Genomic DNA, 14,191 nt, shown 5'->3' with positions numbered 1-14,191 from the left:
TATTTCTACATTGGGAGAGACTATATTATAGCACGTAATGGAGGGAAATTATTCAAGTAGAAAATGTATTAAAATATTCCGGTAAAATGGAAATAACTATGAAGGAGTCGCATAATGCAAGAAGGGCAAACAATGATTCCATAATTATAAGGGAAGTATATTAAATTCCCCCCTCACAATTTAGAGGAAATTTCGCATGTTTTAACTTTGCTATTCAGCTTCCTGAGCTTTAAAGTCAAGGGTACAACAGCCTCAAAGAGGACACCTAACTGCCCTTGGTTTCCGAAATATACCACTAAGCAATCAAGGAAAACAGCTCTTACAGAACCTCCAAGAAAGAAAAGGGGACAGATAAGAACATAAGAATGTAAAAAGAGGCCTGCTAGATAAGGCCAATGGACCATCTGGTCCGGCATCCTTCTCTCACGGTGGCCAAGGAAATAAGGCTGGTCCCATTTCCTTCCAATACCTCAGTGATGAGATCCGAAATGTATTTAGTAATAATACTATACTGAAAGACGCCCCCCCTTCATTCTCCAAACAATATTTGAAGTTTATCTGCCCTTTTATCAACTTTGAGACAGTTATAAAAACCATCATGCAATTTATTTTCAGCATTCAAAACTTCTGAGCCAATTCTTAGCTGCTCACTTTTCCTTTACCATCTATCATCCACATTAGTAGGCAGAAGGTCAGCAGTAAAGGGACCCCTGACCATTAGGTCCAGTCGTGGCCAACTCTGGGGTTGCGGCGCTCATCTCGCTTTATTGGCTGAGGTAGCTGGCGTACAGCTTCCGGGTCATTTGGCCAGCATGACTAAGCCACTTTTGGAGAACCAGAGCAGCACATGGAAACACCGTTTACCTTCCCGCCAGAGTGGTACCTATTTATCTACTTGCACTTTGACATGCTTTTGAACTGCTAGGTTGGCAGGAGCAGGGACCAAGCAGCGGGAGCTCACCCCGTTGTTGGGATTCTAACCACCAACCTTCTGATCAGCAAGTCCTAGGCTCTGTGGTTTAACCCACAGCACCAACTGCGTCCCTCGTGGTCAACAGTAGTTTTGAGTTTAAGACTAGTTGAGGGTTAGAGAGCTCAGAGGCTAAATACAGTGGTACCTCAGGTTAAGAACTTAATTCGTTCTGGAGGTCTGTTGATAACCTGAAACTGTTCTTAACCTGAGGTACCACTTTAGCTAATGGGGCCTCCAGCTGCCGCCCCGTGATTTCTGTTCTCATCCTGTGGTAAAGTTCTTAACCCAAAGTAGTGTTTCTGGGTTAGTGGAGTCTGTAACCTGAAGCGTCTGTAACCTGAAGTGTCTGTAACCCGAGGTATCACTGTATTAAGAATAAACTGGGAAATCCATAGGTGCTAATAGATAAAAGATAGCTACATTATAATTATGTATGTTTAGAACAGCCAGAAACAAAACAGGCAACTTACTGAAAAAATGACTTCACAAAAATGTACATTTGCTCTTTTAGTATGAATTTACTGAAATCTCTTTTTATATCGCATAAAATCATATTGCTGAAATGATCCCTCTACTTCAAAGCCTATGTCAAAAAATCAGGTTGGGTTATGGTTTTCCTATGTGAATTAATGGCATTCGATCAGCAACGGTAAGCTGTCACAAGGTGTTTTCCTTCCTGCCACCAATCTTACCTTGGGACCTTGCTTGCTAGTAAATAACAAGAAAGGGAGACACCTCATAGCAGTTCCCATCAGCAAAGTTTACTTATTGATTCCCTCCTATCTGACAATATAGGAGCTTTGTGTCTCTGAGAGATTCTTGAGGCAAAATTTAGGCTGGTGTGAGATATGTAAGACATCATGATACGCTGATTCTTGATTTGCAGCATCCCTACTTAGAAAGTATAGAAATGCTTGTGAAGAGGCCCAATGGGCTAGAAGTTTGGGGAATACTTCATTAAAATCACTGTAACTTTTAAGTACAGATTTACTAAACAAGGTTTATGGAGAAAAAAACATTTACCTTGTGGAATTTTCTTTAAAATACACTCAGATAGCAGCTCATTTTGATCCCTTAGCCCTCCGTTACTGTGCAGCAGCCTTTATTCTTCAGCAGGCATTGGACTCGTTATTAATTGCATGTTATTGTTGTTTTTATTTACTGCAATCTGGCTTTAGCATTTTAAATGTAAAGGCAAGTTAACTACTTTAACTAACACACACAAACTTGTCATGCTCTTACCTCTATCTGCTTTTTCAGTTCTCTTCCAGAAGCCCTGTCCTGAACAGCGAGTTCTCGTTGTGATGCGTCTGCAAGCACGTTAACTGTAGCTTCTGCTTCTTGTATCCACTTGAGGAAACTTTCAAGGTCTTTGAGCAAGGCATGCACTGCCTTCAGCTCAGCTTCCAAAGCATTCTGCCTATTAGATGTTCTGTAGGGAAGAAAAATAACACTGACCTCAGAAAAATTGCAAAAAGTAATCATTAAATCTAAGACAGAGCAGTTGGTGCGCATTTGTTTTGGTGCATTATGCCACAGGTTCTAGAATTTCTATGCTTATTCATTTACTTGCAAGATGCAACAATTTATGAAAATAATTCAATATGCCAAATACTCCTCTTCTTGCTGTAACCATATTGCAATGTTGCAAGTGTGAGGAACTTAACTGCACACTTTCAGGACGTTGTGAAGCAAGCAAATAGTTTTTTCGCAATGAATGAAAACAACTCCCTAAAGTGTACAGACCACAATGCTGTTAAAAAGTGGAACAGATGTTCTTTATTTTATCACTTACTTGGGAGATTGCAACTACTCCTTTAACAGAATCATAATTTATTTGAGAGTTTCTTTCATATTTCACATATTGCACCTATTACACCCCTCAATATTCTGTAAACATTTGCAACACTTTTGACTTTGACTGACCTTCATCTTTCCAAACTGAAATGAATTCAGGCAACATGATCAACTCACAGGATTTAATTTTTGAAGATTGTTTTGGTGATAATCTATTGGTAGGCTAAGAAGGTGCCAAATCTATATATTTTTCCTGCCAAAAAATCTGCAATAAGTGCCAAATTGCAGAGATATAGTACCAAAAGCATCCTCTCCAAATATCTACTTCAAGTATTCTATCATTGAATAATAAGTTATTTTAAAGTATTGGTGATTGCTGGCACAATGGTTGAACTTTGTGTGCATGCTTTTTTTTTTAGAAACACAAAGAATGAATAGATCACATTTCAATTATATGTTTAAAATAAATAGTTAAGAACTTTTTTTAAGGCAGCTACAACTTTGCTCATATTTAAAGGATAAATGCATGGGGCTTAGGACCTCTAGACATAATAATTGAGGTATTTTCTCCATCTTCAGTTTTGAGCCAACACAAAATACAGTTCTATATGAATTATACCATCACAGAACATTACTATCCAGAGGATTTAGTGTGTGCAGCTACCGACAGCAGAATCCACACACTTCCACAAATTAAATTTTATGCTGGAGTGCTCCAACAAAATTGTAGTTACTTCCCACAATATCTTTTCAGCATTTAGCAAAAAATACATATCCAGATTTCCTACCAAAGCATCTTAATATAATTACTGTTCTGCAGTAGGATATTTTCTTGTGATTCCTAATAGCCAGTGTGTGGAGCCACCATATAAGGTGAAGTGGGACCTGTGCCAGCATGAAACATACCTATGATTTTTTTGTGTGTGTGTTTGTGTGTGTGAGAGAGAGAGAGAGAATGCACACACTCACACTCACACACACACATGCATGCACGCACACACTACCCACTCACATAAAATATCAAAGAGATATACAACATAAAAAACACAATACAAAAAAAGCCCAAGAATGACCGGTTTGCCCAAAAAGGGAAATTAAACAGCTGAATAGGCATTAAAAGCCTTAAAGAGACACCTGAAGGTTAACAGTGAGGACACCTGCTGAATCTCTGTTGGAAGAGTATTCCAGAGCATGAGACCAGAGGCACCAAATGCCTGAAATCTGGTTGGGGCCAGCAGGGCTTCTGAGATACAGGGAACAACCAACTGTGCCCCTCCAGATGATCTCCTATGTAAAACCCTGTGTGAACTGCAGCATAAAATAATAAACTGATGCAACAGTCCATGTGATAGTTACTACTACTCACAGATCCAGATCTAAATAACTGTGAAATTAGTTCCAAGAACAAATTGTAAAACAGCTCTGCCTAAATGAGAAATGTTTGGTGAAAATATGGGCAGGTATTCAGATGATGGATGATTTCCATGAAATGATTATCATTAAGATCAACAACTGCTAATGTCTTGGCATGCTTATTCATGCTCTCCTGTTTTAAATTCTGAAATAATCCATGTAGTGTATTATGGATCAGGATTAAGCCATGGTTTTATAACCTGGTTTGTAGAGATCACTTAAACCACAGTTCTCCAGTCCTGACAAAATTAGAACCTGCAGTTTAACAAACCTCTGGTGTGTGAGAGGCAATGGTAGATGAACTAGGAGCACACATACACACATCCATGTATCTTAGTCCTACATACATCGTGAGACAGCACACCCCTCAAACTCCTCCGCTAAATGCCCTTGCAAACGCCCCTTGGTCATGAGAGCTTCACCTGCTGGATTTCTTCCTGTGGTGTATTAACTAAATGGCCCGAATCTACCTGAATACTATCAAGAAGCATGTGTGCAATAAAGAGATAAAGTAGAGATATTTGTTCATTAAAGTATACAAGGATGCAATCCTGTGCACCCTTAACTAAGAATAAATCCCATTTCAGGTAAGTATATTTAAGATCGTGCAGTAGGATTGTGCTGTTTTTGGAGTATAGGGATGCTGCCAAGGCAGAAAAACAAAAGCTAAGGAGAAAGTAAAGATGCTATGAACCACATGATCTTGTCAATGTATCAGGTGACTTGCTGGATCAGAGGAAATATCCATTTAGTCCAGAACATTGTCCAGCCAGGTGCATCTAGGAACACATAACATGAGCACAGTAGGATAGAACCATGTTCTGTTCATCCCCAGCTGCTGGACAGAGGTAACATTGAAATTTCCCTTCTTAGTACTGTTCAATGTGTTTTCAAGTCTTGAGTCCAAAATCTGTTCCCTGCGTAGTCCTAGTTAATTTAAAGCACATTAGCATTTCAACAAGATAAAGCAAAAGAATGGTCAGGTAACAGGAAGTCCAAACCCACGTAATGTTTGAATCACCAATAAAGCTAACAACAAGAAGTTAAAGGGCTAATGAAGTTAAAGGTAAATCTAACTTCATATTTGCTGTAGCTTTACAGAACTCCAAAAGGTCCAAAGAATAACTTTGCTGATTATCATAATGGAGGGGGGGGGGTTATAGGTGAGCACATGCATGACTGAAACAGTGGTTTTAAAGTTGCAAGGAGGGTGTCCTATTTTTAAAATCCCTTTTAGGGGTTTTTAAAACATGAAAGTAGACTTTTTAAAAAGTCTAGACTAAATTCAAGAAATTATATCTGAGTCTGAGACTGGGGACAAAGAATGTAATTTATTCATCCAGGTTACAGAGATACTGACAAATTATCCAGTCTCAGCCCTGAAGTATAAACAATTATTGCCCACTGTGTAGCATATCTAATTTATACAGCAGCTCAAATTTGAGAGCACAATCTCTTCAATGCCAGTGGTTTTAAAATGGTCTGAATTAATATAACAAGCAGGGACATGTTGTCTTTAAAGAAGTTTCAATTAGAGAAAATGCTGAAATTCTCCATTATTTTCAGCAGTCCTTTACTCTCAGATGTTGTTAATCTTTCTTTTCCTTGCTGTTAATAATCCATTTTTAATTGCTTTTAACTGTTTTTTTCTGATAATTTTAGTATTTCTTGTAAGCAGAGGTTTTGCTATAATCAAGCAGTATATACATTTTGCTACATACACATAGATAAGTTCCAGCATGTTTACCTGCTTCATGGTTTGAAGTATTTAAACAGATTTCTAAATGTCGGTTTCCTCCTCCATCACATTTTCAAGATAAAACATAATCTATCCAAGCTTCTTTTAAACAGCTGCTTGTTCACTTTTGCCTTCAAAGCCTGTTTCACCGCTTGGCTTCATTTACAATAAGATTGCACTGTTCCTATCAAGTCCCAATACAAATTCCTCCATAATTTACCTTAAAATTATTGGCCAGTTTTTTAACCTTCAAATCTTCATGCCAAAACAAATTAGCCATGTACCACCCTAACGTTACCTGCAAAGTTATTTTATTTTAGAAATGTTGCAACTATCAATACTTTGCAATGCATATTGAGCACATTGAGAATGAGCATACTATATTTTTGTTCTCCGGCACCATGAAGTATATACATTTTATTATTTGAATACATATTTTCCAAGTCTATGGTATTTTATAACATATACATGAAGTCTAATAATTATACTCAAACTGCCTGAAAGAGAGTTGATGTACAGAAACCACAAATGCTAACAAAAGATAAAGGGAAATCCAGACAAGAAGGGACTCTTGGGTCTTAACACAGTGAAAGTGACAGGACTGATGAAATTATGTAGAATGATGAAAAAAGGCAACATAAAAACAAACCATCTTCACATCTCTAGAGGAAACTTTTTTCGGGTTAAAATAAAATTGTTCAAGGTAACAAAGAGAATGATAGCTGGAGGCAGAAAACATACTATTATACAAAGAAGGAATTGTGACTCAACTGCAAGAAGTTTATTTTCAAATGGGAAAAATCATTAACTCTATTCCTTTCAGGATCAGACAGGGAGCTTCTGTGGCTTAAAACACTAAAAACAGAAGTTAAGGGATATTTTCTCAAAGTGTAATCCAGGACTCCCTACAGAGGACAGAAGGCTTTCTTGGAGAGGATTACTAATACAAGGGAATGAGGTACATCCATGAGGCAATAGTCTGCTTTGACAATGTTACTGCTTGTGAAGACTCTAACTCAGGGGTGCAGAACTTTTGGCTCGTGGACCTAATCTGGAAGGCCATTTCCACCAAGCTATGCCCACTTGCTCTACAGCTGATGCCATATACGACCTCAGGCATGGGGCAGGTAAAGAAACATCTGACTCATCCAAAAGTCCATTTGCAGGCACTGACAATCAGTTGATTGATTGCTGGGTCTTGCTAAAGCCCTTGCAAAGTGCTCTTTTGTGGAGAAACAGCACTCAGCAAGACCCATATGGACAAAAAAGTCAGGTCAAACTTGGCCTGCAAGAGATGGGGGAAATAATGATCAAGCCCACTGGCCAGATCCATTTCCCTACCCCTGTGCGAGCCTGTGGACATAGGGATGTCCAAGGTGTGTTGCACATGCATAATCTTTTCCTTTGACCACTATCTGACTGGGTCAGGCAGAATGCTGCTAAACAATGATGTGTTCTAGTTACATTGAAGGAGACACAGATAGCTGTTTTTCTGCTCAAGGACTTTCCATAATGAAATCTGTTATTTCCTGGCACTACAGTACTTGGGGCTGAACCAAATGAGATGCATGCTCACATTTTTTGGAAACATCAAAAAGCCCCTTTCAACCATTTTCCAGAAATGACTTCAAGAAGGAATTGAAAATGTTTCCATATTCAGGAAGCACTGCTTTCACTTTCAGTAGGTTTGGTGTACCCTTGGTGATAGGGATGTCAAGAAAATCCAAAAGCACAAGACAGTTGACAACATAGCATAGACAAGGAAGAGGTGGGCAATCTTGATGGAGCACTCCTCTCAATCAGTGCTGGAAATGCTGATTAGAAAAGTAGTTAATGATACAACCTTTTCCCCCCCAAAACAGGCACCTTCCTAAGAGCCCATATTTATTAAACAAATGTCTCAGGAACTTTAAAGACCTGGCTACACATGGATCCATGCTGGAAAAAAGAATCAGAAATCTGACCAGCTTCATTTGGCTTACACTGAACAGTTTAGAGTTCTTCCTCGATTTAGACACACTTGGTAAGAAAGCCCCCAATTTAGGTTACACCTGGATTAATAGAATATGCCTTTGAGGCACACGTTTGTTTGCACATACCTTTGTTTCAAGTTGATCCATGAGGTATTCAAGTGATCCATTATTTCCTTCACTTTTCTTGTGTCATCACCATTGTACTCTTGAAGAAGTTTGTTTGATAGATCATTGAATTGACTCATCTTGGTATCCCCTTTATCTAGATCCTGTAGTAACATCTAAGCAACAAATTCAGAGTAGTTAAGAAAAAGCAAGAGGGGGGTATCAGTGTAAAACTGAAAACCAAACTCTGGTTCTCAAACTCTGACTATATTTCTTAATTAAAAGATCACTCTTTCATCCGATGTTGTGAACTACAAAAATAAAAAAATGACAAATCAGGAAGGAAGAAGGGTCTGTTCCACAGAGACATCAACTACAATCTTAATAGAAAGGAACAGCCCCATGATTCTGCAATCCTTTCCCCACAAATAAAATTCTGGTCAATAAAGTGAATATGAGGGGGGCATAAAAAAGATATTTAAAATTTTGTGTGATGTGTTGAAAGTATATAGGGAGACTCTTTACTCCCTTTCTCTTAATACTTTAACATGGGGTCATCCACTGAAGCTGAATGTTGGAAGATTCAGGGCAGGTGGAGAACATTTTTTTTTCATAAAGTGCATAGTTGGAATAATGGCATTTACTACACAATATGTAGTGATAGCCACCAATGTGGTAGGCTTTAAAGGGGCTTTAGACAAATTCATGGATGCTAAGGCTGATGGCTACTAGCTAGGGTGACTGTGTATTAAATCCAATATCAGAGGCAGTATTCCTCTAAATACCACTTGCAGAGGAACACAAGAGTGCTGTTGTGCTTACAGGCTTCCAATAGACATCTGGTTCAGCACTGTGATAATAGGATGCTATATTAGATAGGGCTTTGGTCTGATCCACCAGATTTGGTTTATAGAAGTGATGAGGAGTTAAAAGAAAGTAGAGATGATTAAATGGCTTTAAGTGAACTTTCATTCCAGTGCATGGCAAAGATGTGGAGTTACTCTCAACACCATGTTGGGAAGAGGTACTGGGTCCAATTGTTTATTGTTTGCTCGTTATAATGGCTACCTCATCAATGGCCTTTGCTGTATTCTGTAATGAGTTGTGATGCAGGGCTGATCTTTCTCCCCTAATGACTCTAGTTCTTTTGGGTTATGAGAAGAGTTGAGGAGGGGATTACTGGAGGCTGATGTGGTGCCCTGCAGCAACCTAACCTCCTGCTTGCCAGACAGAATCTATTTTAGGCTGAAGGGGCAAAATGTTCATCTCTTTCCTGTCAACTTCTTCCAGTCCTGCCTGCTAGCTAAAGGAAGGAACTGTAACATGAGTAAACTGCTTTCCCTAGCAACAGAGAATAGACTTTAACATCAGAGTCATTTTAAAGAGCATCTACTAGTGTCACTATATACCATGCATTTAGCATCAAATGTGTTCTAAGGGGAAACATCCATGCCCAGGGGGTTCCATAACCAAAGGTAGAAAGGACAAAGATGAAGGGCCACATTTTAAAAATAGCGAGGATCTATGGGTGAATCAATCATTTAAAAGGCTCTCCTGAAACATTCCTGCAAATCCTCAACTACTAAACTTTTCACATATTTGCTGTCTAGCCTTAAAAAGTAATTGGAGAGCTATGCTGTTCCAAACATAATATTAGTTGCAAAGTGCAAATGAGATTATATTTTATAGAGAAACTGTGGTCTGAATTTTATGTCCACTTAAACTATCATAAATAATATGCAGATGTGCCTCCAACAACAACAAAACATGAATGATGTTTAAATCATTTGTTTTCCAAATAAAAATATACAATGCAGGTGAAACATTATGCATGGTCATCTATAATAGAACAAATGAAATATATCCATAAATACTTATTTTTAGCCCTTCATGTTCCTTGTAACATTGCTGACATTTATTTGTGGTGTATTTATTTGCAAGTTTAAAGTTCCATTATCTGTAATAACATTTATGGATATACACAGAAGCATGAAACAGACATAAACCTGGAATTAGTGATGAAGATTATGTTGTACCATTAAAAATGAGCAGGTTTTTCATCTGTTTCTTAGCTGATGCTATAAGTAGCTGCTAATCTTGATTGTCAAAAGCAGTAAGACTCTGAATGTGAGTTGCTGGGAATCACAAGTGGGTCAAATGCTGTTGGGCTCCTGTCCTGCTTGTCCCATAGGAATCTATGAGAACCGCATGGAGGACTTGATGGACCTTCAGAAAGATCCAGCATGGATCTTATGTGTTTTTTAATTGACACTTTACAAAACATTTTTGAATGTGGGTGTTACTTAGATTTGAAAAGATCTATTCAGCAAGGTTTTACAAGCGGACAAACTAATTTTACACTCCAGTGGATTAAAGATGGAAGGCAAGGGGACTGGTGGATCCCAGCCAGAATGATCAAGTGATCCTCAGCATAAGTATGACTAAATCAGGGAGAAGGGATGAGTAAAATGTGTGTGTGTGTGTGTGTGTGTGTGTGTGTGTGTGTGTTCCTGTGTAAAGCAAATGTTTTGCTAGTCAGTATTGATAGTACTGAGCTGTATGGCCCAATGGTCTAACTCAGAATAATGCAGCTTCCTATATGCTGGGGAGCATTCAAGTTCTATGTGCATTTTGAAGCTCTACTTTATAACAAAGGCTTCCAATCTTTAGAATAGGTTTATCAGCCTTTACAAGGTCCTTCAGGAGAAAGGATAAGATACAAATTTAATAAATGATAATAAGTCATTCTCAAAGGCAACTTCTTTCAAAAGGTAGCTGCAGAAACAACTAACTTTCAACAAGTATTTTGAATTTAAAGAAAGCAATTTTTCATCGACAAAATGTAAATTGTCAATTATCAAATATATTTTTCTGGGCATGTGAATAAGACAAGTGCAAGATGGATTCATAAACCATTCAGAGAATCAAATTAGAAAGCACATTTTAACTTACTTTGTTTTCAGCAATCTGCTTGGTGAGCTTCTCTTTAGGAGACTGCAGAAGGGCATGCAGGTGGATCTCATATTGTCCAATTAGCTTCTCCATTTCTTGCTTCTGGTCATCCCACTTCATGCTGTCAGAAAGCATGCGTTTTAACTGCTGCTGACGTACTTCTACCCCATGTTGTGTACTATCCCATTGGTTCTTAACTTTCTCCACTGAAAAAGACAAAGGAGGAACATGTAACCAAACAAGAAAGCATTTTGTGGCTATTACATTATCCTCAATCTTTCTGTTACTCAGAGTAACCATCCAAAAAACACTGAAGCCAACCCTGAGCCCTTGGGAAGCTGTTACGCACAGCTCTCACAAACTAACCCATTCATCTTCACAGAAGGACAGGTTCATTTCTACACATGGATTCCCTTTGCTAGACACACTCTCTCTCTCAAGCACACACATTTATGCTACAAGCATAAATGCATATTCATAATTACCACTAAATGTCCCTCCTCCTCCAGGCCAATATTAGTTCAAATGTATAAAGAAGCAATGAAGCTCCCACCACTCCCACATATAGCTTGTTTTTCTCTATGCTGGTAAAATTTCAGATCTCCTCCATATTCCATCCTGGCTCCAACCATGACTTGCCAGATTATGTCAGCCTCCACCCAGGCCATTGCAAGCTCTGGCTCCTGCATCCCTTCAGTAGTTACTATCAATAAAAATTGGTCACCTTTCCCCTAGCACAGGCATCCCCAAACTCGGCCCTCCAGATGTATGTTCAGACTACAATTCCCATCATCCCTGACCACTGGTCCTGTTAGCTAGGGATGATGGGAGTTGCAGTCCCAAAATATCTGGAGGGCCGAGTTTGGGGATGCCTGCTCTAGCGTAACTATTGCGCATTTGTACCCATCTCCTCACACTTCTGTCCACTGGGAACATACGTTTCTCTGTGATTGCTGTCCTAACATCAGAACTTGATGTTTTATTTTTCAGATTCTGAGCCAAGGTAAAAACAAAATCCAGCCGGGGATGTCGATGTTCTAAGTCTTCCTTTGTTATCTGTTAAGAGCCAGAATTTAAAATGTGTTACTTTCTGAGATTTAAAGAAAGAATAAACCATGGGGGAAAGTCAACAATATTCATATTTATATTACAGAAGGTTATCAAGTTAGTAACTTCTTAATCAACATATTACAATGTTCTCACTACTTCTGTACTAACCAATATGATCAACATATTAAAATAAAGGCTCAACTTTTTTTGCAGTATCTATACAGAGATGAGACATGAGTGGATGAGAAAATAAACCTGGTAAAAATCATATTGTTGCGCTGGGCTTAACTTTGCAGACTTTCATGCATTCTGTGACATCTCCTCAGGCTATCAGGACATCTTACCTATATTTATCTGCTCCAAGGGTGTGGGGCAGGGTGTGGGCAATCGCAATATTTTATTTTGGTCCTTAGGACTTCACACACTATATATTCAGTACTATTTTCACAAGAAAAGTCCATTTTTACTTGCATGAGTACCATATTAACAAACCCTTTCTTCATAACAAGTAACTGAGACTGAAATCTCTACAATGAATCATTATACTCATAATAAGTTTGTGTGTCCAAAGACAGGCAGCTGAAAGGACCTCAGAGATCAATCCCATGAAATTGCATTACATGTATTATTGCAGCAAAGTGTTTGACAATTAATTTGACCACTGCTATGAAGGTTATGTTTAAAACACACACAAGTACCCTAAAGCTGTTAGTTACTGCTTGCTTTCACTTCACTATGTTGCTAATATCACAAGCAAGGAAAATGTCAACATAAATATGTGTAATCACTTCCCTTTTAACTTCAGCCAGTGCAATTTTAAATGTCGGTGTAGATATTCACATCTCTCTTTAAACAATCACAGGCTGCCTAAGGCTGGATCCCAATGTTTAACAATTATTGAGCAAGGCAATTAACCTACATTAATTGAATTTCATTATTTTTAGTTGAATGCACTACACCTATTTGTAGATAATGATCATGTTTTGTGGAAGGTGAACGTGTTCTGGTAATCTGCATTGTATGTCATGTGCTAGACACAACAGAACACAGCACACATATAAATGAACACCCAGGAATCACTTATCAGTGTTGACTTCAAAATAGTAGGGCATCGGGTTACAGAAAGGCATTATACTATAGGACTTAACCATCAAACACAGAACAAATTCAGAAGCAATGTGTTAAAGAAGAAGCGCTCCTAAATGGGAGCACCATTAATCAAACAGCAGGAAGAGGGCAAACACAGCATTGTTCAACCTGTTCATTGAGCAAGACTGTGCACATTTGCCACCTTCGCCTGCTTCAAGCATCCCCAGCAACCTACTTGGGGCAGAAGAAAAGTGGAGGCAGTAGTGCTTTAGGGTTGCCAGTCCTCAGCAGCTTGCGATGGAGAAGGTTCGGTTGGAACTGGACACAAACCATTCATTGCTGCTGAGGATCCTCAGTGGGAAGGGGGCCCCAATTTCTTCTGCTCCAATATAAGTTTCAAGCAGGGTTGAGTAGAGTAAGGAGCAAAGGCAAGCACTTTATGCATGTTCCATCAAACATATGCAAAGTGGTCAAGTCTTTGTGAATATTCATTCGTAATACTCACAAAGGCTGAAAGCCTTTCAAGACAAGCAGAGAAATCATCCACATCTAAACCAAATTCTATCTTTTTCCACTAAAAAATAAAGCAGGGACTCAAAATATCTTCAGGATTTCAACACAACACTTCATGGCACCACATACTTTCATGCGTGCAATTGTCCGATTGATTTCTTCAGCATTTCCCACAGTAACTATGTTGGACTTTAGCATCTGGTCAATCAGTGCCAACCAGTCAGCCAATTCTGTTGTAGTTTTATCCAGATCAGCAGGTGCAGAAATTTCCAAAGCCTGCTGAGTTTGAGCAACATTTTCAGAGGCAGAGGACACTAGCACCATCTTTTGGAGAACAGGGTAACCTAAACAAGACAACACAATTCACTTGGTATTTAAAATTGAACTTAGTATAGTACTTGAATTTATTTGCAGTTGGAAAAACAAGCAACAAAATACCAATTCTTGCCATTTTAAGATTATCCTCTGTATTTTTTCTCCATCCCCATCTAAACAAGTTAAAAACCTTAAAGGGTTAGACTTCAGTTCCAAACATCATCTGGATTACTGCCTTCCTGGTCCAGAATGATGTGAAAATGTTGATGACAT

The 14,191-nt window shown here is 38.6% G+C and overlaps 1 protein-coding gene across 3 annotated transcripts in view; it reads right to left on the bottom strand.

Moving 5' to 3' along the window:
* The window catches only part of UTRN (utrophin), a gene marked incomplete at its 3' end in the record, with an annotated part of 327,056 nt that overhangs the window by 183,731 nt on the left and 129,134 nt on the right, over window positions 1–14,191 (bottom strand). For all 3 annotated transcript variants that reach the window (XM_083731575.1, XM_083731576.1, XM_083731577.1), the window contains exons 48-52: window positions 13,733–13,947; window positions 11,890–12,007; window positions 10,952–11,157; window positions 8,021–8,175; window positions 2,216–2,405 (exon numbers count right to left, since the gene is read on the bottom strand). In XM_083731575.1, coding sequence (XP_083587701.1) covers window positions 2,216–2,405; window positions 8,021–8,175; window positions 10,952–11,157; window positions 11,890–12,007; window positions 13,733–13,947 — 884 coding nt within the window. The remainder of the gene's footprint in view (window positions 1–2,215; window positions 2,406–8,020; window positions 8,176–10,951; window positions 11,158–11,889; window positions 12,008–13,732; window positions 13,948–14,191) is intronic.

The sequence above is a fragment of the Podarcis gaigeae genome (assembly GCF_964106915.1).
Source record: "Podarcis gaigeae genome assembly, chromosome: 3".
Taxonomy (NCBI): Eukaryota; Metazoa; Chordata; class Lepidosauria; order Squamata; family Lacertidae; genus Podarcis; species Podarcis gaigeae.
The sequence above is the reverse complement of the archived record's forward strand: the minus strand, read 5'-3'. Positions and strand labels throughout refer to the sequence as shown.